This window comes from Ursus americanus, chromosome 22 (assembly GCF_024610735.1).
Source record: "Ursus americanus isolate L20-20 chromosome 22, mUrsAme1.1.p, whole genome shotgun sequence".
NCBI classification, from domain to species: domain Eukaryota; kingdom Metazoa; phylum Chordata; class Mammalia; order Carnivora; family Ursidae; genus Ursus; species Ursus americanus.
Window position 1 is genome coordinate 13,462,905 of NC_142148.1, and position 26,589 is coordinate 13,489,493.

A 26,589-nucleotide genomic window follows, 5' to 3' on the forward strand; every position below is an offset into this window, starting at 1 on the left:
GCGGGCGGGAGAGAGAGGAGGGAACGGATTTCACCAAAGCGCAGCTGACGGCAAGCCAGCGCGAACTGCCCTCACGGCCACGGTCATCACACGGTCATTAACAGCTGGTGAGAGTGCGGGTTCTGTGCCGCGCACGTGACCTCGTTTAACCCGGTCCCTGATCCTCAGGGAGGCACTCTGTCTTATTTCACAGATGGGGAGACTGAGCCACAGAGGGGTCCTGTCAGCCTCCAGAGAAGAAAGCTGACTGCATGTTCATTTACTGGAAAATTTAATCATTGGCTGAAGTTGTTGCATGCCCAGTACTGCTGTCTCTTCTTGCTTGCTTCCAGAACTGAGAATTTGGCAGCACTGTGCCCAGACCTAAGGGATGTGCTCTGATCGGCTAAGCAAGCTGTGACAGCGCCAGCCCTGTTTGCCAGGGTTTGTCCTGTAGCCTTTTTTTTTTTTTAAATATTTATTTGGAGAGAAAAAGGGAGGGAATGAGTGGGGGGCAGAGGGAGAGGCAGACCCCCCACTGAGCAGGGAGCCGGATGCAGGGCTCAGTCCCAGGCCCCCGAGATCATGACCTGAGCTGAAGGCAGACACTTAACTGACTGAGCCACCCAGGTGTCCTGGTCCTGTATCCCTCTTGATTTGTGACCTGAAGCCAAAGGGGAAGATGCTGAGGGGAAGGGTCTTCTTCCAGGAATAGAGGGAGGCACCTGAGGAGAGAACTCCTTCCTCCTTACTTTCCCTTCCTATTTGGATGCTGTCCTGTTAGCATGTGATGCCCGGAGCTGTGGTAGCCATTTTGAGATCACGAGGCAACAAATCAGAACATAAAAAGCCAAAGATGGTTGGAAAGGTAGAGCGAAATAATAGAAAGGGATGCTTGATGAGTTTTTGACCCACTGAGACAACCTAGGGCACAACTATTTCTAATCTTATTAGGTAGCAAGAGTTTAACTCACCATTACATGGGCTTTCTGCTACCTGCTGCTAAAAGGTACTGAGCCTCCCAAGACAGTCATTGGCCTGAAATTATTTAGTGAACAGACGGTGCTTGATGAACATTTGGATGCCTGGAGTTCTGCCCTGTAAGGTTCCACGTCCATAGGCTAGAAACTATACAGGCGTCCTTTTGGCTCCTGGAACCCATCAGATCCTTTCCTGCCTCTGGGAGCTCTTCACTTACTGTGCCCACTCTTTATATCACTGTTTATCTTTACCTTTCTGGTCTGTGGTAGGCAGACTAACAGCCCCCCAAAGATGTCCATCCGATCCCTAGAACCTCTGAATGAAGGGGTTTTGTGGATGTGATTAAGTGAAGGATCTTGAGATGGGGAGGTGACCCAGAGGGCAGGGACTGTGTCTGACAGTTCACCGCCGTGCGCTCGGTGGGGTCTCGTGCATAGCTGGCGCGCACACACATGGTCCCCACTGGAGTCACGGAGAAGGCATCCACAGCTACGAAATGCACAAATGGTTTTGTGTTGTGGTCAGCACTATGAAGGAAACAACGGAGGGAGGGCAGAAAGCAGCTGGGGGAGGGCATCTGTTCTGATAGCTGGGGTCAGGGAAGGCCTCTGTAGGGGGTGACAGTTAAGCAGGCCCCAGAGGGCAAGAAGGAGGTGCATACTTATGGGGGGCGGTGGTCAAGGCAGAAGACAAAGCAAGTGCAAAGGCCCTGAAGACAGTTTGAGCTTGGAATGCACGTTCACTGCTGCCTAGCATGGCTCCTGGCACACAGTAGGTGCTCAAGAAACACACAGAGAAGGCATGAAGGGGGGGGGAAGAGGGAAGGCAGGCTTCTCACAGTTCTCAACGAACACATCTTTTTCTCTTTCGCTCAAAGGAAGCAGCATGCTATCCATCATGGGCCACAGATGCCGTTCCTTCAATGCCTTTCAGCTCCCCACCCCCTCCTTCCCCCAGCCAAACCTTCCTTTCTCTGCAAAGATGGATTTTGGTTCCTGCCTGGCCAATCCTGTCCCCCTTTAAAGAGTGTAATTCATTTTTCTGGGAGGAAATGAGCAAAGGTGGGAGAATGTCTCAGCCGCCTCCATCCCAGGCCTAGAGCACAGGTGGATTTATCACTTGTGGAGAGGTGGAGACAAATGACCCACTAAAATGGAGATATTAACAACACTGTCAGCCCAAACGGTCCGAGCCCCTTGTCCTGTCGCCGTATTTCACGCTGCTCAGGTGTCTGGCAGCCTGGGCTAATGACTCCCATCCGTCAGGCCGGCAGAGTGGCTGGTGCGCAGCGTTTCTCGCTACTGGGCTGGGGCTGCTGCGTGAGACAGTCACAGAGGTTTTTAGAGGAGCTCAGTGGATGGGTGTGCGTGCGCCTTGGTTTCCTTTGGTAGACTCCCACTCTTGTCTGACCAGCTCAGGGATGAGGACAGACTGTTTGAAACTCCTAGGTCTACCTCCTTCCTGCTTGACCTTTGGTGCAAAACATCAGTTCACATGTACCAGCTGTGCGACCTGAGGTATGTTAATTAACCTCTCTGAGTCTCAAGTACATCCTCTGTAAAATGAAGCAGCTAATACCCACGGTAATGCCCGTAATCAAGAGGAGGGGTATGGGCATGCAGTTAGGTCAGGCACCCCTAGGGGCCAGGGATAGGGCTGCCACAGGCCAGCTGTGATGGAGACTGCCAGCTGCCCCTCCCCCCCAGCAGCCCCCGTTTTGCTTAGCTGGGTATACACGGCAGCTGAGAATAAAGGCGACCTCTCCCAGCGCACGCCGTGGCGGGGTGTGATCACCTGACCCAGATCTGGCCGCTGGGATCTGAGCAGCAGGGCCGTCCACCTGTTTCCCCTGTGCCCTTAAAGGGATGCGGCGGCCTCCCCCTTTCCCTTGCCAGGGGCCGCTGTGCAGACGGGGTGGTGGCGAGAGAGCAGCCCGGGGACGGCAGAGCAACAAGACGGAAGGGGCCCGGGTCCCTGGTGCCGGTACCGCTGTGCCCGAAGCTCGAGGTGTCTCACATGGGAGACGAGAGGCCTCTCTGCCCGCTGTTCGAACTGCTGTCGAGTGTCTCTGGCACACCCAGCCCCACTCCGCAGAACCTGGACGGCTCCCTGAGACCCTCCCGCCCAGCCCGTGCTGGAGCCCGCCCTCTCCACCCCTCCACCGGGCTGGGTAACGTGCTTCTCCCATGGGCTCTGAGCAAACGAGAGATTTGGGTGAGTTTTCACCTTCTGTGCAAATTAGCATTCCTATTTTCTTTCTCTGCTGGTTCCAGGGGAGAGAGCAGCTCCTTTGAACTTCTGCAGGTTGTTACCCTTCCCTCCTGCCCACCATCCCAGGGAGTAGCCGTGGAAGCTCGGCCAGTCGCTCTGTCACGTGCCTCTGCTCAGCCCTCGGTGCTGTTCCCGGCGGCTTAGAGCTTGGGAGAGGCTGCTCAGAGAGGGGGCGTCCCCTGCTGAAGGCCGCGCAGACCCAAATGGCAGAGCTAGGATTTAGGGTAGAATGTGCGCCCCCGGGCACATCTTTCTGTGGGAGCAGGGCTGGCAGGAGGGCGAGGCCAGGGAGGTGCCTGGTCCGGTACGGGAAGGCCAGCCCTGACTAGCTGTTCTCAGAGGAGGAAAAGCCTGCCCCCTAGGGGTCACTGTGGAAATTTCTAGAGGTGTGAATTTCAACTCCTAATGATTTGGGGGCAGTGCCAGTGGGGGCAGGTGTCCTGCCTCATCTCACGCGCCTGGGACCTGACTGGTTTTCGAATGTCCTGTCAGTCAAGTAAGTACCAACCTGTACGTAGTAACCTGAGCCTGGACTCTTAACACTGGACCCGTCACGTAGAAATCGAGAGCATCTTTCCCATGCTTTTAATAAAACCTGCATTTCCAGGAGTGCAGCTACTGTGTAAAAGCAAGGGAAGTCTGTATTTTGCTTTATTCAGGATCTCTCCATGAGCTGCTTAGCAGTTTGGAGAAGCCGGGTTAGGGCCGCAGCCCCTCACCTGGCTCCTGAATGGCCGAGACGGCACACCTGTGTCACAGGCATGGCACGCTTGGTACAAGCCCTGGGATTTTGTGCCCCGATATTTATGTGTCAAAGTGTGTGTTACTGTGAGTAAATAACTTTCCCTTTGTCTTTGATAATCGACCATTAGATCGTGTTTTGGCCATTATGGTTATAGTGTCCATGACCGTTAGCATTTCATTTCAGGAGAGTAAAGGGGTCATTTCAAAACATCTACTACGCTGCCCTCACGAACTCTCTCCAGTGGTGAGAAGGTGGGAAAATGTCAGTGGCTGCTCCACGGAGGTCCCTGTTTCCCTGGGTGGGGGCCAGAGGGCAGGTGAGGGCGCCCGGGGCCACAGGCCTACACCGGTTCTCCAGTCCGGCCGTGCTGGAAGCAAAGCTTTATCTATCTTGATGGCTGTGCCACGCTGAGGGCAGAGTTCCCCGTTAGAGCTCAGCCTGGAGGGGGGGGGTTCTAGAGCCCCTGGCAGCAGGGAGTCTGCTCCCGCAGCCTGTGCTCTGCACCTAGCACGCTGCTTCTGGAACACCGGTAATTTGTGATAATTCCCGGGATTCGTGATACTGCCTTGGCCATTCCTTGTGTATCACCTCTATTACAATTATTTACTCGATATTTTTCTCGCTAAATCCGTTTTTGAAGTTAAAGAAATACACTTTAAAAAGAAGTGCTCACATTCTTCCTGGACCTGTCCTCCTGGCACTCCCCACCTGCCTGGCCCACCACTGTGGCCATGCTGGCTCCCTGCAGGAAGCTCCAGCCTCCAGACCTTGGAATCTCTTGGTTCCTCTCTGGGGCTGCCTTCCCTCTGATACCTCCTTGGCTCACTCCCTCTCCTCCTCCTCCTCTTACTCAGATGTCACCTGGCCGCGAGGCCTGCCTTGACCACTGAGTACGCTGGCAACTTGCCCCACCCCCACAGTGCCATCTGTCCCCAGTCCCTGCTTTATTTTTCTCCAAACCTCTGGTCACCACCTCACACATGTTACACTCTCGTGTTTACTGCCTGCCCCGGGCTGGAGCTGAGTGAGGGGTGAGAGCCCGTCCCTTCTGCTCATGTGGCCCCGGCGCCTGCTACCGCCACGGGCATGCCGTAGGTGCTAACGGGGCTTATGTGCTAGTGACCCCAGTCCTAGAGGCCCTGAACAGAGTGTGTGGACAGCTGGGGAGGGAGTTCAGGCAGGCCTGTGTCACTGGAAGACCAGAGTGGCCGCCGCTCAGGGAAATCTTCCCTCTGAGGTGGTGCTGGAGCCTGAGGCCTAAACGCGGAGTCCGGGGGAGCTGGGAAGGGGAGGAACCTTGCAGGTGGCAAGGCCTACTAGCTCTGCCCCCGGGCCCTCTCCTGGGACCCTTGGGGCCCTCCCTCCTTTTCCAGGCTTTCTCTGCTGAGACTCTAAACATTTCTGCATTTCCCTGGAATTTGTTGCTGGGGAGGGAAGGGGGAAACCAGGTCCTCCCAATTAAGCTCTGTGACATTAACAGTCCACTTCCCAGGCCTCGGGGTGGGGGGTGGCAGGCTCTCTGGGATGCTGTTGACAGGTCCAGACCCAGGACTTTGGCAGCTGTTTCTTTTCCAAGAGCAGAGCTGTGGCCACCAGAACCCGCCGCCCCTCTCCTCATGGGCCCAAGATCACAAATGCAGGGTTTTCTTTCTCATTAGCTTAATGCTGTCTTTATTAACTGGGAAGGGTTCCTGGAACATATGATCAGTAAGTATGAAATAAAGTGTGCACACGTGCACCAGCCCCCCACCAGCCTGCCTGACAGAGGGTCTCTGGGCTCCCGAGCGCTTGTCCTAGAGAAAACCCAGGGCTACCGGGGGCGGCAGCCAAAGGCACCGGGGGGGATTTGCAGAAGGAAATTACTCAGGATGCTTCTGCGATTGCAAATGAGAAGGGACGGGGGAGCGGAGAGCCTGGGAAGGAGGGGACCCCCGAGCCTCTCGGGGACGCAGTACCTTCTTCGCCCCCTGCTCCTCCTCCACGCCGTCACCGATCACCACGTAGACCGCTTTCCTGCCGAACCGCTGCATGATCCTCTCGAAGCAGCTCTCCTTCCCTGCACGTGCAAGAAGGGGAAAGAAACAGCGCTTGCTGAGCACCCAGGACTGTGGGGACTCCTAACCGTGACCCAGGTGCTTGCTGGGAGCAGCTGTCCTCCGAGGGCCGCGCACGGAGCGGTTCGTCCTCAAGCAGCGTGTGTGCGTTCGCCATCCGCACGTGAGGGGCGACAGCACAGAGAGGTCAGTGGCTTGCTCAGGGTGACACAGAAGAGGGAGCATAGGGGCTTGAAGTGGGTTCCGGAGTCTACACGGCTGGCTGGTGTAGGGGCACCGGACCCACTTCATAGCGGAGGATGCCAGGCAATGTGACTTAGGAGGCAGAGTCACACGTCTGCAGGCGGCATCCTGGGGACAGACTGGCCCTCGTGGTGAAGCCTCTGCCCCTTGTTACGCGTTGATGACCATCCCTTTGTGTTGGCCTCCTTCCCGGGTGTGTGGGCAGCAGGAGTCCAGACACGCTGGATTCAGATCTTAGCTCCTCCTGATCGTGTCAGCAGGTGTGGTCACAGCAAGGAAAACGGGCGTGCTAAAAACAGTGGTCACACCCTGACTTTCCTGTCTGCTAGGCGCTCGGCCCACAGCAGAATTTCTCGGCCTCGGCGTTACTGGCAGGAGATGCCTGGAGCAGTGTCTTCAGAGGTTGCCAGAGATCTCCGGGGAGGCAAGATGCTTCCCTGCTCTGTTGGGAAACACCGACCATACTCATTTACTTGTGTCGAGGCAATCCTCATGAAATTGCGATGAACAGAGGCTGGTGGAGGGCCCCGAAGAGGAGCGGGGGACTATCAATAGTTATAATAATAATAATAACCCAGGTTTATTTTTGAGTGCTCGTGCTCTGCGGGGAGCCTGCACGCTGCCCTGTGTCAGACGCTTCGGGGGTTATGACCACCTGTGTTGACAGACTGAGAAGCTGAGGCACAGAGAGGTCACTTACCCGGGGCAGCTGGTGAGCGAGTGCTGAGTCGGGATTCGAACCTAGGCTGCCCTGGTGGCTGGAGCTCTGAGCTACTCTGTTCTGCTCTAGGTCGGACTTGGCCCTGCTGGGACCATTCCTCCCTCTGGGCCGGCTTTCTCCTCTGGGAGCAGCGGCCGGGTCAGAGCTGCCAATCATACCCGTCTTCTGAGGCAGCAGAATGACGTGACCCCTGTGCAGAGCCGATCGCCACAGAAGGGGGAGCCTGCTGCCCGCCCCACGGACAGGGGGTTGACCATGCGACTGGCTTTGACCAATACTGGAGTGCTGGGGACCTGCCCCGGGAAGTGTGTGGGTGGTGTGGCTCGGCTCCCTTCACTTCTGCCACCTGTCGGGAGAGGAAGGTGCCGCTGCTGGCCACAGTGAGCGCCGGCCCCACGGTGAGAGAGGCAGAGCCCCGCGGACTCCGCACACGGATGAGTGAGAAATAAACACCCGAAGCTGCCGTGTGTTTGTTACTTAGCAGAAACCTGACTGTTGAAAAAAATGATGCTTTTAAATTTAAAACAGGGAGCTGGAGGCCAATTTCTGTGCTCTCCACTCTGATTGCCTCCGTGTGTTGACCTTCGGCCTCCCCGAGTGGGAAAGACGTTGCTCTGACATGTCCCTGATGGCATTTGATTTCTGACATAGAATCCAAGGGCTGAATGGAAATTTTAGATGTGCCTGGGTTCTGGATGCCTTTCTTGCAAAATCTACCGAAAAACGGTGCTGTTAAATGAAACTTTGCTTCAGAGAGAGGAAAAAAGATGGAGGAGTGGGGGACCTTTTTTCAGCGGGTCCCCTGAGTCGAGCTGCATAGGTACCAGACCAGCTTGAACATCCACGGAATCAGCCTGAGACGCAGGAAGGTACATCTGGATCTCTACAAATGATCATCTCCAGCGCTGAGTATTGAGGGACCAAGCAGGGAGTCATGAATCTGCGCACAGATATCGGAAGATAAACGAAAGGGGAGGGAGCCGCCGCGTTCGGGCGCCGGGAAGCCGTAGCCACCTGCACGGGGGAGCAGGCGGGGCTCGCGGACCCGTAGCAGCAGGGAAACCAGCCTGAAACCGGGAGCTCGGGAGCGCGCGCGACCAGACTGAAAACCAGCGCTCCGGAGCGCGCGCAAACCGCACTGAAACAGAGAGCTCGGGAGCGAGCGGGAACCAGGCTGGCAGTGTTAGAAGCACAAAGGACAGAGACGTGCCAGCCCTGGAAGCGAGCGCTGGGATGGCGGCTGTGGGGCGCACATCCCCTGATGCTGCGGGGTTTTTAGCAGCACCGGCAGAAAGAGTTAAAGTGGCCAAGGGAGCTCAGTGGAGAGCGGACTGCGATCTCTCTGTTCTGAGACAGAGGCTGGGATTCAGCCACTGCTGCTCTCTCAGAAGAGCCACAGAAAACTGCCAGAGAACAAAAGCCGGGAAATACCGGTTCACATTGTGCCCATCCCCATCCCCCCTCGCAGGGGACGGGGTGACTCTACCCAAACAGGGTTGCCTGAATATCAGCGCAACAGGCCCCTCCCCCAGAAGGCAGGCTGAAAAAACAAGAAACCCACATCCCTAAGATCCCTATAAAACAAGTGCACACTGCCTGGGTCCTGGTCAATAATTTGGGCTCTGGGCATCCCCGCAACCTCTCATCAGAATGACAATGAGGAGGAACCCCCAACAAAGGAAAGAAACAGACTGTGGTCTCGGCCACAGAACTAATGGATATGGATTTAACCAAATTGTCAGAAATGGAATTCAGAGTAACAATGGTCAAGATGAGATGTAGGCTTGAAAAAAATATTAACGAAAATATTAACGAGAATATAGAATCTCTAAGGGCGAAAATGAGAGCGAATCTGGCAGAAATTAAAAATGCTATGAATCAAATGCAGTCTAAACTGGATGCTCTGACGGCCAGGGTAAACTAGGCAGAAGAATGAATTAGTGAGCTGGAAGATGAGATAATAGAAAAGAAGGAAAAAGAGGGAACATGGTTTAAAAAACTACAATTTCAAGAATTTAGAATACGGGAGATTACTGACTCAATGAAACGTTCCAATGTCAAAATTATCGGCATCCCCGAGGGAGTGGAGAAAGGTTTAGAAGAGATATTTGACCAAATTGTAGCTGAGAACTTCCCTAATCTGGCGAAGGAAACCAGCATTCATGTCCAAGAGGCAGAGAGGACCCCTCCCAAGATCAATGAGAACAGACCAACACCACGTCACATGATAGTACAATTCACAAATCTTAGATCCAAGGATAAAATTTTGAAAGCGGCCAGGGGGAAGAGAATCCTCACGTACAGAGGGAGGAACATCAGAATAATGTCAGACCTGTCTACAGAGACCTGGAAAGCCAGAAAAAGCTGGCAAGACATACTCAGAGCACTAAGTGAGAAGACCATGCAGCCAAGGATCCTTTATCCAGCAAGGCTGTCATTCAGAATGGATGGAGAGACAAGGACCTTCCAAGACCGGCAGAAACTGAAAGAATGTGACCACCAAGCCAGACCTACAAGAGATATTAAGGGGGGTTCTCTAAAAGTAAAAAGACCCCAAGAGTGATACAGAACAGAAATTTACAATCTATAGAAACAAAGACTTCACAGGCAACATGACATCATTAAAATCATATCTCTCAATAATCACTCTCAGTGTGAATGGCCTAAATGCTCCCATAAAGCACCACCAGGTTACAGATTGGATAAAAAGACATGACCCATCCATTTGCTGTCTACAAGAGACTCATCTTGAACCTAAAGATACATCCAGACTGAAAGTGAAGGGATGGAAAACCATTTTTCATGCCAATGGACATCAGAAGAAAGCTGGAGGAGCAATTCTCATATCAGATTAGATTTTAAGCTAAAGACTGTAGTTAGAGATACAGAAGGACACTCTATTATTCTTACAGGATGTATCCAACAAGAGGATCTAACAATTATAAATATCTATGCCCCCAACAGGCGAGCAGCTAGATACACAAGCCAACTCTTAACCAGAATAAAGAGACATACAGATAATAATACATTAATAGTAGGGGACCTCAACACTCCGCTCTCAGCAATAGATGATCTAAGCAGAAAATCAACAAAGAAACAAGAGCTTTGAATGATCTACTGGACCAGATGGACCTCATAGATATATACAGAACACTACACTCTAGACGGAATACTCCTTCTTTTCGAATGCACATGCAACTTTCTCCAGAATAGACCATATACTGGGTCACGAAACAAGTCTCAACCGATACCAAAAGACTGTGATTATTCCCTGCATAGTCTCAGACCACAATGCTTTGAAACTGGAACTCAATCACAAGGAAAAATCTGGAAGAAACTCAAACACTTGGAAACTAAGAACGATCCTGCTTAAGAATGTTTGGGTAAACCAGGGAATTAAAGAAGAACTTAAGCAATTTATGGAAACCAATGAGAACGAAAGCACATCGGTCCAAAACCTATGGGACACTGCAAAGGCGGTCCTGAGGGGAAAATACATAGCCATCCAAGCCTCACTTAAAGGAATAGAAAAATCTAAAATGCAGTCTTTATATTCTCTCCAAGATGCTGGAGCTGGAACAGAAGGACAGGCCTAACCCACGCACGAGAAGGCAGTTGATCAAGATTAGAGCAGAGATCAATGAATTAGAAACCAGGAGCACAGTAGAGCAGATCAACAAAACTAGAAGCTGGTTCTCTGAAAGAATAGATAAGATTGATAAGCCACTGGCCAGACTTATTCAAAAGAATAGAGAAAGGACCCAAATTAATAAAATTATGAATGAAAGGAGAGAGATCATGGCCAACACCAAGGAAATAGAAACAATCATTAGAAATTATTAACAACTATATACAATAAATTAAATAACCTGGAAGAAATGGATGCCTTCCTGGAAACCTGTAAACTATCAAGACTGAAACAGGAAGAAATTGATTATCTAAACAGACTGATTAATCATGAAGAAATTGAAGCAGTGATCAAAAACCTTCCAAAAAACAAGAGTCCAGGGCCAGACGGATTCCCCGGGGAATTCTACCAAACAGTCAAAGAAGAAATAATACCTATACTCCTGAAGCGGTTTCAAAAAATAGAAACAGAAGGAAAACTACCAAACTCATTCTATGAGGCCAGTATTACCTTGATCCCCAAACCAAGCAAAGACCCCATCGAAAAGGAGAATTACAGACCGATATTCCTGATGAATATGGATGCCAAAATTCTCAACAAGATCCTAGCTAATAGGATCCAACAGTACATTAAAAGGATTATCCATCACGACCAAGTGGGATTCATCCCTGGGATGCAAGGGTGGTTCAACATTCGCAAATCGATCAGCGTGATAGATCACATTAATGAGAGAAGAGAAAGGAACCATATGATCCTTTCAATTGATGCAGAAAAAGCATTTGACAAAATATAGCATCCTTTCCTGATTAAAACCCTTCAGAGTGTAGGGATAGAGGGTACATTCCTCAATTTCATAAAAACCATCTATGAAAAGCCTACAGCAGGGGCGCCTGGGTAGCGCAGTCGTTAAGCGTCTGCCTTCGGCTCAGGGCGTGATCCCGGCGTTCCGGGATCAAGTCCCACATCGGGCTCCTCCGCTGGGAGCCTGCTTCTTCCTCTCCCACTCCCCTGCTGTGTTCCCTCTCTCGCTGGCTGTCTCTCTGTCACATAAATAAATAAAAAAGAAAAGCCTACAGCGAATATCATTCTCAATGGGGAAAAGCTGAAAGCCTTTCCTTTAAGATCAGGAACACGACAAGGATGCCCACTCTCGCCACTATTATTCAACATAGTACTAGAAGTCCTAGCAACAGCAATCAGACAACAAAAAAGAATAAAAGGTATTCAAATTGGCAAAGAAGTCAAACTGTCTCTCTTCGCAGATGACATGATACTCTATATGGAAAACCCAGAAGACTCCACTCCCAAATTACTAGAACTCATAGAACAATTCAGTAATGTGGTAGGATACAAAAATCAATGTTCAGAAATCAGTTGTATTTCTATACACGAACAATGAGACTGGAGAAAGAGAAATTAGGGAATCGATTCCATTTACAATAGCACCAAAAACCATAAGATATCTCGGAATAAATTTAATCAGAGAGGTAAAGGATCTGTACTCTAGAAACTACAGAACAGTGATGAAAGACATTGAAGAAGACACAAAAAGATGGAAAAACATTCCATGCTCATGGATAGGAAGAATAAACATAGTTAAAATGTCTATGCTACCCAGAGCAATCTACACTTGCAGGGCCATCCTGATCAAAATACCAATGACATTTTTCAAAGAGCTGGAACAAACAATCTTAAAATTTGTGTGGAACCAGAAAAGACCCCGAATCGCCAAGGAAATGTTGAAAAAGTAAAACAAAGCTGGGGGCATCACGTTGCCTGATTTCAAGCTGTACTACAAAGCTTTGATCACCAAGACATCATGGTACTGGCACAAAAACAGACACATAGAGCGACGGAACAGAATAGACACTCCAGAAATGGACCCTCGGCTCTGTGGTCAGCTAATCTTTGACAAAGCAGGAAAAACCATCCAGTGGAAAAAAGACAGTCTCTTCAATAAATGGTGCTGGGTAAATTGGACAGCTGTATACAAAAGAATGAAACTTGACCACTCTCTCACACCATACGCAAAGATAAACTCCAAATGAATGAAAGGCCTCGATGTGAGACAGGAATCCATCAAAATCCTAGAGGAGAACATAGGCAGCAACCTCTTTGACATCGGCCACAGCAACTTCTTTCATGACACGTCTCCAGAGGCAAGAGAAACAAAAGAAAAAATGAACTTTTGGGACTTCATCAAGATAAAAAGTTTCTGCACAGCAAAGGAAACAGTCATCAAAACAAGGAGGCAACCCACGAAATGGGAGAAGATATTTGCAAATTCAACTACAGATAAAAGGCTGATACCAAGATCTATAAAGAACTTCTCAAACTCAATAGACGAGAAACAAATAATCAAATCAAAAAATGGGCAGAAGATAGGAACACTTTTCCAATGAAGACATACAAATGGCTAACAGACACATGAAAAAAATGTTCAAAATCATTAGCCATCAGGGAAATTCAAATCAAAACCACACTGAGATACCACCTTATGCCAGTTAGAATGGCAAAAATTGACAAGGCAAGAAACAACGAATGTTGGAGAGGATATGGAGAAAGGGGATCCCTCTTACAGTGTTGGTGGGAATGCAAGCTGGTACAGCCACGTTGGAAAACAGTGTGGAGGTCCCTCAAAATGTTAAAAATAGAGCTACCCTATGATCCAGCAATTGTACTACTGGGTATTTACCCCAAAGATACAGACGTAGTGAAGAGAAGGGCCATATGCACCCCAGTGTTCATAGCAGCATTGTCCACAATAGCTAAATTGTGGAAGAAGCCGAGATGCCCTTCAACAGACGAATGGATAAAGATGTGGTCCATATATACAATGGAATATTACTCAGCTATCAGAAAGAACGATTACCCACCATTTGCAGCAACATGGACGGGTCTGGAGGAGATTATGCTAAGTGAAATAAGTCAAGCAGAGAAAGACAATTATCATATAATTTCACTCATTTGTGGAACATAAGGAATAGCAGGGAGACTGGTAGGAGAAGGAAGGGAAGAATGAAGGGTAAACAGAAGGGGGAATAAACCATGAGAGACTGTGGACTCGGGGAAACAAATTGAGGGTTTCGGGGGGGTGGGGGATGGGCTAGCCCGGTGATGGGTATTAAGGAGGGCACGTATTGCATGGTGCACTGGGTGTTATATGCAAACAATGAATCATGGAACACTACATCAAAAACTGAAGATGTCCTGTATGGTGACTAACATAACATTAAAAAAAAAAAAACGGGCAGAAGATGTGAACAGAATTTCTGCAAAGCAGACATCCATCCAAATGGCCAATAGACCCATGAAAAAGTGCTCAACATCACTCAGCATCAGGGAAATACAAATCAAAACCACAATGAGATACCACCTCACACCAGTCAGAATGGCTAAAATTAACAAGTCAGGAAACGACAGATGTTGGCGAGGATGCAGAGAAAGGGGAGCCCTCCTACACTGTTGGTGGGAATGCAAGCTGGTGCAGCCACTCTGGAAAACAGTATGGAGGTTCCTTGAAAAGTTGAAAAACAGAGCCACCCTATGACCAGGCAATTGCACTACTGGGTATTTACTCCAAAGATATAAACATAGTGATCCGAAGGGGCACCTGCACCCCAATGTTTATAGCAGCCATGTCCACAAGAGCCAAACTATGGAAAGAGCCCAGACGTCCAAAGACAGATGAATGGATAAAGAAGAAGTGGTATATGTACACAATGGAATATTATGCAGCCATCAAAAAATGAAATCTTGCCATTTGCAATGACATGGATGGAACTGGAGGGTATTATGCTAAGTGAAATAAGTCAATCAGAGAAAGACAGTTATCGAATGATCTCACTGATATGTGGAATTTAAGAAACAAGGCAGAGGATCATAGGGGAAGAGAGGGAAAAATGAAATGACGAAACCAGAGAGGGAGACAAACCGTAAGAGACTCTTAATCTCAGGAAACAAACTGAGGGTTGCTGGAGGGAAGGGGGGTGGGGGAATGGCGTGGCTGGTTGATGGACACTGGGGAGAGTATGTGTTGTGGTGAGCTCTGTGTGTTGTGTAAGACTGATGAATCACAGACCTGTACCCCTGAAACAGTACATGTTAATTAAAAAAAAAAAAACACCAGTCCCCTCACACCCATTAGGATAGTTATCATCAAAAAGGAAGGAACAGAACAGGTGTCGGTGAGGATGTGGAGAAACTGGAACCCTGGGCCCTGTTGGTGGGAACGCACGACGGTGCGGCCGCTACGGAAAACAGTATAGCGGTTCCTCAAAAAACGAAAAGTAGAATTACCCTACAGTCCACCAGTTCCACCACTGGATATATATTCCAAAGAACTGAAAGCAGAATCTTGAAGAGAGATCTGTACACCCGTGTGCACAGCACACTTTTACAGCAGCCAAGAGGGAGAAGCACTGCAAGTGTCCGAGGACAGATGAATGGATAAACGAGATGTAGCACAGACATAAAATGGACTATGACTCGGCCTCAGAAAGGAAGGGGATTCTGACACAGGCTGCTTCATGGATAGGACCCTTGAGGACATTGTTATGTGAAATAAGCCAGTCACAAAAAGACAAATATTCGATGATGCCACTTCTACGAGGTCCCCAGAACACTCACATTCCTAGGGGCAGAAAGTAGAAGGCTGTGTGCCAGGGGCTGGGGGCAGGCAGAAATGGGGAGTTCCTGTTTAATGCAGACCCAGCTTCAGTTCTACAGGATGGAAGGGGCTCTGGAGCTGAGTAGCGGGGACAGTGGCGCAGCAGTGTGAGTGTGGCTAATACCCCCGACTGTGCGCTGAAAGATGGTGACGGTAGTCAGTTTCATGTTACGTGTATTTTACCATAATTAAAGATAAAATATTTAAGAAAGAGGTTTTCAAGAAGCCTGCAAAGGCACAAAGGTGACTACAGTGTGCAGAGAGACAGTGAGAGGCTCACCGAGTCCTGCCGCAGAAGCTCTCATGGCCGTCCGGGGCCTGAATTTCATGATTTTTTAAAGTCTAAAAATCTAAGGGCCCTTTTCTGTAATGTTCAGACCTAGAACTTTAGTAAAGGCAAAAACTTCTCTGGGAGAATGCTTCCCAAGTACTGTAGTTCTTGTATGTTTGTGCTAGAGAAAAACAAGTTTAGAAATTTCTAATTAAAAACCTCTTAACTAATTAGATTTTGCATTAGTATATAGTTTTAGGTGATGTAAGAAAACCCAGCCCCTCCCCCCTGAAAACCAGTATGACTTGCCCCGATGATAAATGATACTGTTCGTTTCTAGTTATTAAATTCTCTTATCTGATGGAGGCTCTGAGCCTACGGCTTGTTCTCTTTGTTAATAAGGGAGATTATCAGGCATTAAGAGAGGTGTCAAAGCAGGGTAACACTAAATTGAGACCCTCTCCTTAGAATTAAAAAAAAGAAACCCGAATTTTCTGGGTGGTTCACGGTTAGATTCAAGGTTATTTGACAACTTGTACCACCTAAATTAAAATCATCTTTTGTGGGGCGCCTGGGTGGCACAGCGGTTAAGCTCCTGCCTTCGGCTCAGGGCGTGATCCCGGCGTTATGGGATCGAGCCCCACATCAGGCTCCTCCGCTATGAGCCTGCTTCTTCCTCTCCCACTCCCCCTGCTTGTGCTCCCTCTCTCGGTGGCTGTCTCTATCTCTGTCGAATAAATAAATAAAAAAATCTTTAAAAAAAAATAAAATCATCTCTTGTGCCATGCTGTGGTGGAAACTATTTTCCTCTTTTTTTTTATTTTTAAAGATTTTATTTATTTGACAGAGACAGAGCATGAGCAGGAGGGAGGGGGAGAGGAGAAGCAGACTCCCCGCTGAGCAGACCCCCAATGTGGGGCTCAATCCCAGGAGCCTAAGATCATGACCTGAGCCGAAGGCAGATGCTTAATCAACTGAACCACCCAGGTGACCCTATTTTCCTCTTCTTAGTAATAGAATTCCATGACTTACCTGTGTTCACAGCACTTAGCTATGGACTACGTTTCCCATCCTCCCTTGCCACCAGCTGTGGCCATGTGACTCAGTGGGGGCCAAAAGGAGGTGAGTAGAAGCACCAGGTATCCTATCTTGGAGTCCTGGCTTTAAAACATTCGACATGTATCACTCCTTCCTCTTTCCCCTCTTCCCATAAGCCGGAATGACAATGTGGCAGGATTCTGATTTAACCACACATGAGAATAAAACCACAGGGGATGGTGGAAAAACAAGATGGGAAGGACCTGGCATCCTGGGTGAGTTTGAGGACAGAGTTGCCCCACTGGCCTGGATTACTCACCCCTACTCTGCTGACAGGTGAGAGAGAAAGAAGCTTGCATTCTGATGTAAGTCCTTGTATTTGGGGTGTGTCTGTTAACAGCAGCTTTGCAGCTGTCCTAACTAATACCCATACTTTAGACAACAATGGTCTAACCACTTTCTCTGGAAGCTGAGGTTAAAGCGAGGGGTTTGTGGGATTGTTCTGGGGATCTGAGTCAGGCCCATGGACAAGTTCTTCGGCTTCCCCAGTGCCGTCTCCCTTAAGCTTCCCAAACGTGGGCTGGAGAGCTAGCCTCACCCTCCCTCCCCGTGTCACCCCGAGATCTGGTTCTCCTTACCTGTCTTGGTTGCACTGTAGATGTTCTCAATAGGAAACACGGAGCCCAGTCCATACAGCAGGACTTTGGCCAAGGCAGGGATCAGCTGAGTGGTAGTAACCAGCACGTTGACACAGTTGGGCCTGAGGACGAAGAAGACCGTGGGTCAGAACACCAATGTGCAGCAAGGCCAGGCCTCCTCACCCCGCAGCATGAGCCTGGAGTTGGCAGGAGTTCTGGCGGCATTTGGAGCTCTGGCTAAGTCATTTTCAGGTGAGGGGAGGCCCAACGATCCTTCAGCTGTTCGTCTCTTTTAAGCCTGAGGCTGCCTGGCACATTGAAACGCAATCCTGTAATATTACTTACAGTGTTAAAGTGTAATACTTATTTAAAACAAAAGTTTCCTGCAAGGGCCCATGCTTACCCAGCCACAGCTGCCTGTCGGGTGTGAGTAATATGGATCAGATGTAGGACAACTGGGAGCGGCGAGGACTGGGGTAAACTGGAGAACACCTGCCGGTTCTGATATTTTGACAGAACCTAGAAACCTGGAGCTATGGATCACTTTCCCAGTCTTTGGGACAAGGCGTGTATCAAACAGGACACGTCAGTGGGGTGGAGCCAACTCGTGGGCCGCCATCTTGTCACCATTCATACGTCGGGTCACAGGAGTTTTGGATACTAGCCCAGTCTTATTTCTTCTCTGGCTCAGATGATCTTGTTCAAGAGCAAGAGGCAGTTTATTGGGAGGCCTGGGGTGAAACTGGACCCTCCGTACCTTGCAGTTGCCCCCAGATAATCTGCGGCCTACTATAAAATGGTTTTCAGAGGGCTTTGTCGTGACCCGCAGGCACTGTGGGCAACAGCGGAGGGGACAGACCGACCTACTAGGTACAAAAGGTCTTTGGCTCTGCTGGGCCCTGAGACGTCTCAGCACCTGTTTGCTAAGCGGTGGAGCAAGGTGCCCACGGTACCGTGTGACACCTCAGCTTTCTCAAATGTCTGGAAAGTGCAAGTGAGAATTTGGGGAGTCCAATTCTCCAAGCATGGAAATGGAGGAGACGCCGCCCTCAACTGGGAGAAAGTTCAGGGGCAGGAAGGCCAATGGGGGCTCCCACCTACCGGGAATTGATGAGGTTGAGCGCCTTCAGAGAGTGGGTCAGCCAGAGGTCGGTCAGAGCTTCCAGCTCAGCTCTGAGCTGTAGCCAAGTCTCTCTTTTGGGAGCTCCTATCAAGCCTACGGACAAGGGAAATAAAGACGTGGTATTTCTCATTTGAGAGGTCTGGGGGGGGGGATGGTTAGGGAAGGGGAGTCTAGCTACTGGTGCCCTAAGGTTTCGAATCAGATGAAACCCAAGGTCAACTTTGTCCAGTGATTTTAATCTTATTTTGGGATTGCCGATCAATCATCCTACCCACTGATGAATCCATTCATCCGCTTACCCACCCCTCCATCCCTCCCTCCCCCCCCCCCGCCCGTCCACCCAACAAAGAATTCGGGAGTGCCTTCTGTGTGCTCAGTATTGTAGGCACTGCACGTGCAGATGAACAAAAAATGCGGTTTATGGAGTTCATACTGTTACAGTGGAGACGAAAAAATAAAACGATTCACATTTATTGAGTGCTTACTGTGTGTATGGCCTGTGCTTTTACTAGGATTTATTTCATTCATTTTCACAGTGACCCTAGAGGGGGACACTTTTTCTAAATTGAGATATGATTGAAATATAACACTGTGTAAGTCAGGTGGAGAAGCTGAGGCTTAGTGAGGTCGACTGGCTCACCGCAGGAAGCATGGAGACAGGTGCGGCACCCAGGCAGCAGACCTCCAGAGCCCACTGCACGGGCTCTCTAAACCTGACTGTCCGTCTCTCAGCCATCAAGGCCCTTAAGACAAAGTTCAGCCTCCGGAGCCCCTGCCCCTGCTTGGTTGCTTGTCTCCTCTCTTGCCATTGCCCTGCCGTCCTTCTGTTCCCTCCCTAGTGGCCTCCTCTTTGTCTGCTGACACACCAAATACGTTCCTGCCTCAGGACCTTTGCACACCTCATCTCAGAACCTGGACCACTCTTCGTATCTCCCCTTCCCTTTTTGCTTAAGTCCTTTACACTCAGCTTCAATGTCATTTCTTCTGGAAGGCCTACCCTGGTCAGATCTCTATTTTACACTCTCCCAACACACTGCGTCTCTCCTTCATAGCACTTGTCACAACTATGATTTAAAACACATTTGTGTGATCCTGTGTTCACTGTCTGCTTCGGCCAACATGCCGCTGGCTCCATGAGGGCAGGGACTGAGCCGGTTTCATTCACCGCTGTGGAACCAGCCCTTGGGCGGCGCTGTAGCAGGGGCTGACGGCATGGCTGGTGCCGAGTCCGTACGTGTTCGAGGGAGAAGGGCTTCGCGGCACAAAGTGCTGTGGGTGGCCCCTGGCTTTCTCTCTGCACCTTCCCCACAGCCGTTAGTAACAACACGGACTGTTGTGCACGGTTTACAAGATGCGTCCCGCGCATGCCGCCCCAGGCAGCCAGCTGGTCAACCCCTCCTACTTGGCACCTGCTAGGAAGCATGCTGCAAGCTTCTGTCTGCTTAGCCCCACCCCGCCGCTTCTCCCCAGGCTCGGTCTCCTTCCCCAGACAAGAGCAACTTCAAGAAGAGCTCGCTGCGCGGCGGCACAGTTCTAAGCAACTCCCATGGGTTCACGTTATCCTGACATTTATCCTAGGAGCTGGGCAGCGTCCCATTCCCATCTTACACCCGAGGAAACTAAGGCACGAGGGGGTGAAGTAGCCTGCTCGAGGGTTATAACAGGACGTGGCAGAGGGAGGCGTGACATCAGGCAAAGGCCTCTGAACCCAGCCCTGCCTCCCGATGTTGACTTGTTCAGCCTTTCCTGTTTTCATTATGTGTCTTGTGGATGTCTCTCTTTGAAGCACAATTTCCCAAACCTGGGGGTCCTGGGGTGTGTGGTGATCCCCAGGCTGCAGGCTGCGACCCTCACCAGGCTAGTTCTGCGATGCAGAGAGAGCTGGGGGGGAGGGGAGGGGAAGGCAGCATGCAGAAGCTGGGGCGGGGGAGGGGGCTGCCCACGGTGTCCTGCCAGCTGCAGGCTCCCCTCGCCTGTCGACACACAACACACGGGGCAATTCCCCTCAGCTTAGGGGAGAGCAGAGCAGCCTGACAGGAGCCCCGGGCACTTCCCGGGGCTTAACCTGGATGAGAAGCAGGTGGCCCCTGTTGGCCGACTCCATCTCCGTCTCCTCTCTTCCAAGCACACCTGCTCCCCTCCTCTCTCCACGTCAGGGTGGGCGAGCAAGCAGGCTGAGCCCGAGGCTCTCTGCCTCACTCTCGCAGTCCACAGACTTGGGTGTGAGAGGCCACGGAGTGTGGGCAGAGCTGGTGAAGCAGCCGGCCTCGGACTCCACCGTGGTGGCTCTGCCGCCTGGGCTGTGTGATGCTGGGCAGGTTACTTAACGTCTCTGATCCCAGTTTCCACCTTTATGCCACACAGATGAGAAAAGCACTTACGTCATAGGGTTGTGGTAAAGAGCAAATAAGACATTAGATGAAAAGCCCTCATAACAGAGCCTGGCGTACGTGGGTGCTCAGTAAACATTAGCTATTGCCAGGACTGCATTAGGTCAAAGCCATGGACTGATGGTCTATCCGGCAACAGCAGAAGACACAGTAAAACCTGAAAGACTCCCGAGCAAAAAACTGAAAGGAGCTAGTGATGAATGCGACCATATACTGAGTCCCTGCCTCAGGCACAGAGTCGTGACTTTTGCGACCATTAACAATGTTTCCATAACGCAGGAAGACCGAATTGTTTTTATCCCCATTTCACAGACTTAGACGCTGAAGCTCAGGGAGGTGGCCGGAAAGCGGAGGCTCTGGGCCCGGAAGTGGGTTCTGTCCAGTCTGAGACCCTAGATTCCTGCCGGGACATTACTCTTCCTGGGGTGGGGGGAGGGAGCCAAGGGGTGTGCAGCGGACACTCCCAGCTGCCAACACAGACCTTTTCCCTTTATGCGCCCGGAGCTGGTTGCACACATTTTGACAATCAAAACACACCCAAATGCCTCCTGGGGGAGAAGCAGTATCACCTGTTAAGAACCACGGGCCCAGAGAATCCCAGAAGCAGCGATCTAGGGCCTGGCGTTGCAGAGCCCGCCCTGCCTGCTGCTGCCGAAGCCCGCGGCTTTCACCTTGACCGCACGTCAGGGCCTGAACCTTGTGATCCCGACCTGGCTGCGGCCCAGACCATCAGAGCTAGAAGTGCCCCAGGTGGTTCCAATAGGAGAGCCCCGCTTCCGGTCCTTCTGCAACGTCAGTGTTTCCACAGATTACCTGGGAATCTTGTTAAAAAGGCAAATTCTGACCCCGTGGCCGGAGGGGGGCCCGAGAGTGTGACAACGAAGGTGATGCTTACGCAGCTGGTCCTCTGCTCACTGTCTGAGCAGCAGGGGCCGAAGCCACCTGTCCCCCAACTCCAGCAAGTGACCGAGTCGCCCCCCGGGCGTGTCGAACACAGGTGGCCGGGCCACCCCAGCCTCAGGCCACCCTTGATGGAGCTGTGCGGTGGGGGGGCCGGCCCCCAGGTCCGCTCCACCGCTCAAGGGCTGCGGGATCCCGGGCAGTCTGCGTTGTCTGATTCCTCAGTCTCCCCCCGACACCCACCCCAAGTGAGGGCGTAGAAATGCTCACGTCCCCTTCCAGAACGCACCCCAAGGCGTGCACGGAGCCACCCAGTGTCTGCGCGCGCAAGGGGCCATGGTCACCCTTGACCCTGCCTGGGCCCGGGGTGCGGCCTGAGCAGGGCAGCCCCCCCCCCGGGGGCCCGGGCCACTCACCCCCGACGTTGTTCCTGTAGGTGTTGTACGTCTCCTTCACCCGCCGGTAGCGGAAGGCCAGCTTCCTCATCCAGTCCACGCCGCCGTGGACCCCGGAGCCCAGGCACAGGTTGGCTCCCGGGGCCGAGCTGTGGAAGCCGTCGGCGGAGAAGTTGTACGTGCTGGGGGAAGGGGGAGAGACACTGTCGGTGGGCGAGGGGGCTCTTCGCGGGAGACCGCAGGCCCCACGGAGCCCGGGAGCCCCTGCGAGCGGGGCCGAGCCAGGAAAGGCCCACCCCGCCCCGCCTTCGGAATTTGAAGCTAGGAGGCAATTGGAAAAAAATGGTTGCAGCTGGTTCATCCTGACAGAACAGTCCAGGAGAAAACGTGTTGGTTCCCGTGACTTCGATCCCCAGATCGGCGCTGCTCCCTGTTCCCTGCAAGGCCTGGCTGCCGAGCGTCTCTTCCCATTCGGTGACATCTCCGTATCTTTCCACAGGAACCACCGTGATTTTTTTGATTTGTTAAGTTAGGCAGAGTCGACTGCTGGTGTTTTGCCGATACAATCCTCGCTCCGAATGCAGCGTGCTGGCCTGAGACGTGCTCTGTGCGGGCTGGGGACCAGTCAGAGTGTCCCACAAAGCTGACGACAGATGTGGCAGCTGGGAACTCGAACGGCAGAGTGTGGGCGATTCGCCCCCTACAGCAACCAGCACGTGGGAATGAAAACCCCACCGCGCCGGAGACCCCCCATCTTCCTTCCCTGCGCCAGAAGCTCTGCCAGAGGTTTGCAAAATCTCAACGTCTCAGGGGAAAACCAGAGCATGACAGGGGATATGTGTATAGCATGACCCGAGGCTTAAACGACGAGTCTCTTCCTAGGGGCACCTGGGGGGCTCAGTCGGTTCAGCGTCGGACTCTTGATTTCGGCTCAGGTCATGATCTCAGGGTTGTGAGATCGAGCCCCATGTGGGGCTCCGCACTGGGCATGCAGCCGGCTTGAGATTCTCTCTCTCCCTCTGTGCCACCCCTCCAACCCCCCCAATGAATCTCTTCCTAGAAAAGAGGAGCAGAAGGAAACAGGTCAGTAGGGTTCTATGGCTGTCTCAGGGTGTGAGTTTGGCTGATTTACCCCCCCTTTGCACTATCTTGTGGTTTCTAGATGTTCTAGGATGAGCTGACGAGTGGAAACAGAAAGATGTTTTATTTTTTACGATGTGCTACAGCGGGAATGAAGCAACACTGGGAAACGGCATCTCACGTACCTCCCGGGACTTCAGTGCCCCCGCTGCTGCAGGGGTCAGAGGGCATTTGGGAAGTGCGAGGTGCTGGGTCCTGCTCCCCGCGGGGCGTGTGCCGTGGCCGGCGCCTGAGCATAGCGAGATGGGACGTGCTGCCGTCCCCCACCATTCTTACTCGAGCAGAGGCCAGGCCTTGCTCCTGGACAGAAAACTCCTCCCGGGGAAGAGGCTTCCGTGGTGACAACAAAAACTCTGCAGGAGCCACAGGAATTCCGGGGGCGAGTGTCTCCCACTCAACAGCTAACTGCACCCGGGGGGCTCCCTGGGGCAGCCACCGGGACACTGGCCCGGGTGACTGGATCCTCAAGGCCCCGGATGTGGACTCTGGTGCGCCTCCTGAGCCGTCTGCAGCCTCGTGCTGAGCAGCAGAGAACCTGGGAGCCACAACAGTCCATTCACCCCGCCATTCCTCCTTGGTCGTGGCCTTTCCAGCAGCGGCCCGCTCTTCCTTCTCAGTTGCTTCAGAAGTCTCTGTGGAAGCCGAGATCAGGTGCTCCCGTGGGTGCTCCCAGGAGATGGGTGCCACGGACGTGCAGGACTTCCCGGGCCAGCCCCACCACACTGGACCCGCCACGCGAGCTCCCCTGGTGCTGGCTGGGGCAGCGCGGTCCACGGGGCGCAGGGGAGAGTCTGTGACCCAGAGCCATGGTGGCAGGTTAGCAGCTCTGGGGGCTGCTGATTGCAGGGCTGACCCCCGTGAGAGGCTGGTGGTCAGCCCTGGGATCAGCAGCCACCGGAGGTCGTGGCTCCTGGAAGGCTGTCTGGATCTGGTTAACGAAGGTTCCAGGAGGGAGGCGACCAGCAACGGGACCGGCCCCCGCGGCGGCAGGACGACACTTCAGCACAGCTCGCCGGCCAGGATTCCCAGAGGCTAGGACACGGACGTCAGCCGGCTCTTCAGTGGCAACCGCGTGATGGGCTGCCAGCAGCTTCTCCCACGTCCTCTTGAGATTTATGACGTACGCGCTGATCCTCTTCCCTCCGTGCACGTACGGTTCCGTGCAGAAGGTTGGCGTCTACGTGAGTTCCTGCTGTGAGGAATTTGAGGACACCCTCCTGCTTCCGGGGCAGGACACCAAGGGCTCCGGACACGGTGAAAGTTTCCTTTAAGTTACGATGGGAGCCCAGGACTGAGCCTTATGGACCCGTCTCTGAGTAGTGTGGACAGGCCAGATAATTGATTCTTGAAAAAGAACACATACTAAAAACTCGGAGGACACCCTGGGGGAGGTGCCCAGATGTTCTGCCAAGAGAACAGGAGGGCAGGGAAGGATGTCCGTGAATCCTACCTCCCCCACAAACCAGCTGTGTGAGGCTCGGCAGGTTACTCAACCTCTCTGTGCCTCCCATTCCCCAGCTGTGAAAGGGGGATGAGGAGAAGAGCACGTGTTCCCTAGGGTAACTGTGAAGGTGAGGGTGTTTGTGCACGCACGGCGTCGGGACGGGGCGTGGTGCAAAATAAGGGCATGGCTAAGGTTGCTTTCTGCTGTGGACCGACAAAAACTAAAGAAGGGGCATTTGATGCTTGGTGCCTGGCACACAGTAGGTACTCGGAAGAGATTTCTTTTCTTTCTTTTTTTTTTTTTTTAAAGATTTTATTTATTTGACAGAGATAGAGACAGCCAGCGAGAGAGGGAACACAAGCAGGGGGAGTGGGAGAGGAAGAAGCACGCTCATAGCGGAGGAGCCTGATGTGGGGCTCGATCCCAGAACGCCGGGATCACGTCCTGAGCCGAAGGCAGATGCTTAACCGCTGTGCCACCCAGGCGCCCCTCTTTCTTTTTTTTTTTTAAGGTTTTTTTTTGTTATTTATTTATTTGAGAGAGACGGCCAGCGAGAGAGAGAACACAAGCAGGGGGAGTGAGAGAGGAAGAATTAGAAGTAAGGATGAAAGTGAACTTTAGCATGAGCTAGAATATTCTACAATGTTTTGAAAGAGAAGGGATTCACATACTTATCATATAATTAAAAATTAAAACAAAACTTTGAGGCGCCTGGCCGGTGCAGCTGGAGTGTCAGACTCTCGATCTCGGGGATGGATGTGCGAGCCCCGCGTTGGGTGTAGAGGTTACTTAAAGATAAAATCTTTAAAAAAATTCAAACAAAATTTTAAAGACGCCCAGATGTTTCTGAGGAGAACCTTGAGAATACTGATCTACTCCTTGAGAAGTCTCATTGTTTCAGGTTTTCCTAAAATCTGCCTGCATGCTGCCTTGGAGATGGTTCTGAACTGCATAGGTGGGACCTTTTTTCAAGGAATTTGATAAAAACTGGCTGAAAGAGGTGGAAAAGTCTGGAATAGCCCAACTGTCCCAGGAGTTAAGTGACACAGAGTGTGACCCTGAGCCAGACCATCTTATCCAAGTAGAAAATGTTTTTCCAGGATTGCAAAGACTGAGAAACTAAGGGAATATAACCGGTGGAGACTCAGTGGTAATTAACATGAAACACATCCACAGTGAGGACAAGGAAAGCCACTGGCTTTGTCTCACCCTGATGCCGAATCCATTCTTTTTTTTTTTTTTTTTTAAAGATTTTAGTTATTTATTTGACAGAGAGACGGCCAGAGAGAAAGGGAACACAAGCAGGAGGAGTGGGAGAGGAAGAAGCAGGCTCCCAGCGGAGGAGCCTGATGTGGGGCTCGATCCCAGAACGCTGGGATCACGCCCTGAGCCGAAGGCAGACGCCCAACGACTGTGCCACCCAGGCGCCCCCGGAAGAGATTTCTTGAATGAATTCATGGAGAATTTGGTGTCTGCGGGGAAAACCATCCTTAGATCGTGGGTGCTGGAAGTGAGGTCCCCAACAGCTCAGCATGAGACGGCTGTTCGGAGGAAGCTGCTCTCAGTCCCACGCCAGCCAGCTACAGGGGAAACGTTATAAAAATGGAACCCCAGGTGCTCACTGCCATGAAGGGAAGTGTGGTTCCCAGCCATGACGTCGTGGAAAGGACACAATTAACCTTGATCTGGGGTTTATTTACTCCATAAATAGAGAAGCCCTGGCTGGCACCGGAGCCTTGCTCCTTGCCAGTCCTGACTGCGAGGGATTTTCAGAATGGCTAATTAGTGTGAGGCAGGCGCCTGCCTAGCCCCTCTAGTCGTGCTGGGCTCTAGAAAGACTTCCAGGGCCCAGTAACAGAAGCTTTGATTTCTTTTTTGAGAATAAGATGGAAGACACATCGAGGAAGCAAACACTAAGTGGAAGTCACTGGTCCCATAAGCAAAACATCATGTCGTCTA

The 26,589-nt window shown here is 51.6% G+C and overlaps 1 protein-coding gene across 2 annotated transcripts in view; it reads right to left on the reverse strand.

The window, feature by feature from the left end:
- EYA2 (EYA transcriptional coactivator and phosphatase 2) overlaps positions 1 to 26,589 on the reverse strand; it is a 267,436-nt gene that overhangs the window by 1,501 nt on the left and 239,346 nt on the right. For both annotated transcript variants that reach the window (XM_045804754.2, XM_045804755.2), the window contains 4 exons: positions 22,068 to 22,228; positions 18,340 to 18,454; positions 17,239 to 17,360; positions 5,932 to 6,032 (listed from right to left, as the gene is read on the reverse strand). In XM_045804754.2, the coding sequence (XP_045660710.1) occupies positions 5,932 to 6,032; positions 17,239 to 17,360; positions 18,340 to 18,454; positions 22,068 to 22,228 (499 nt within the window). The remainder of the gene's footprint in view (positions 1 to 5,931; positions 6,033 to 17,238; positions 17,361 to 18,339; positions 18,455 to 22,067; positions 22,229 to 26,589) is intronic.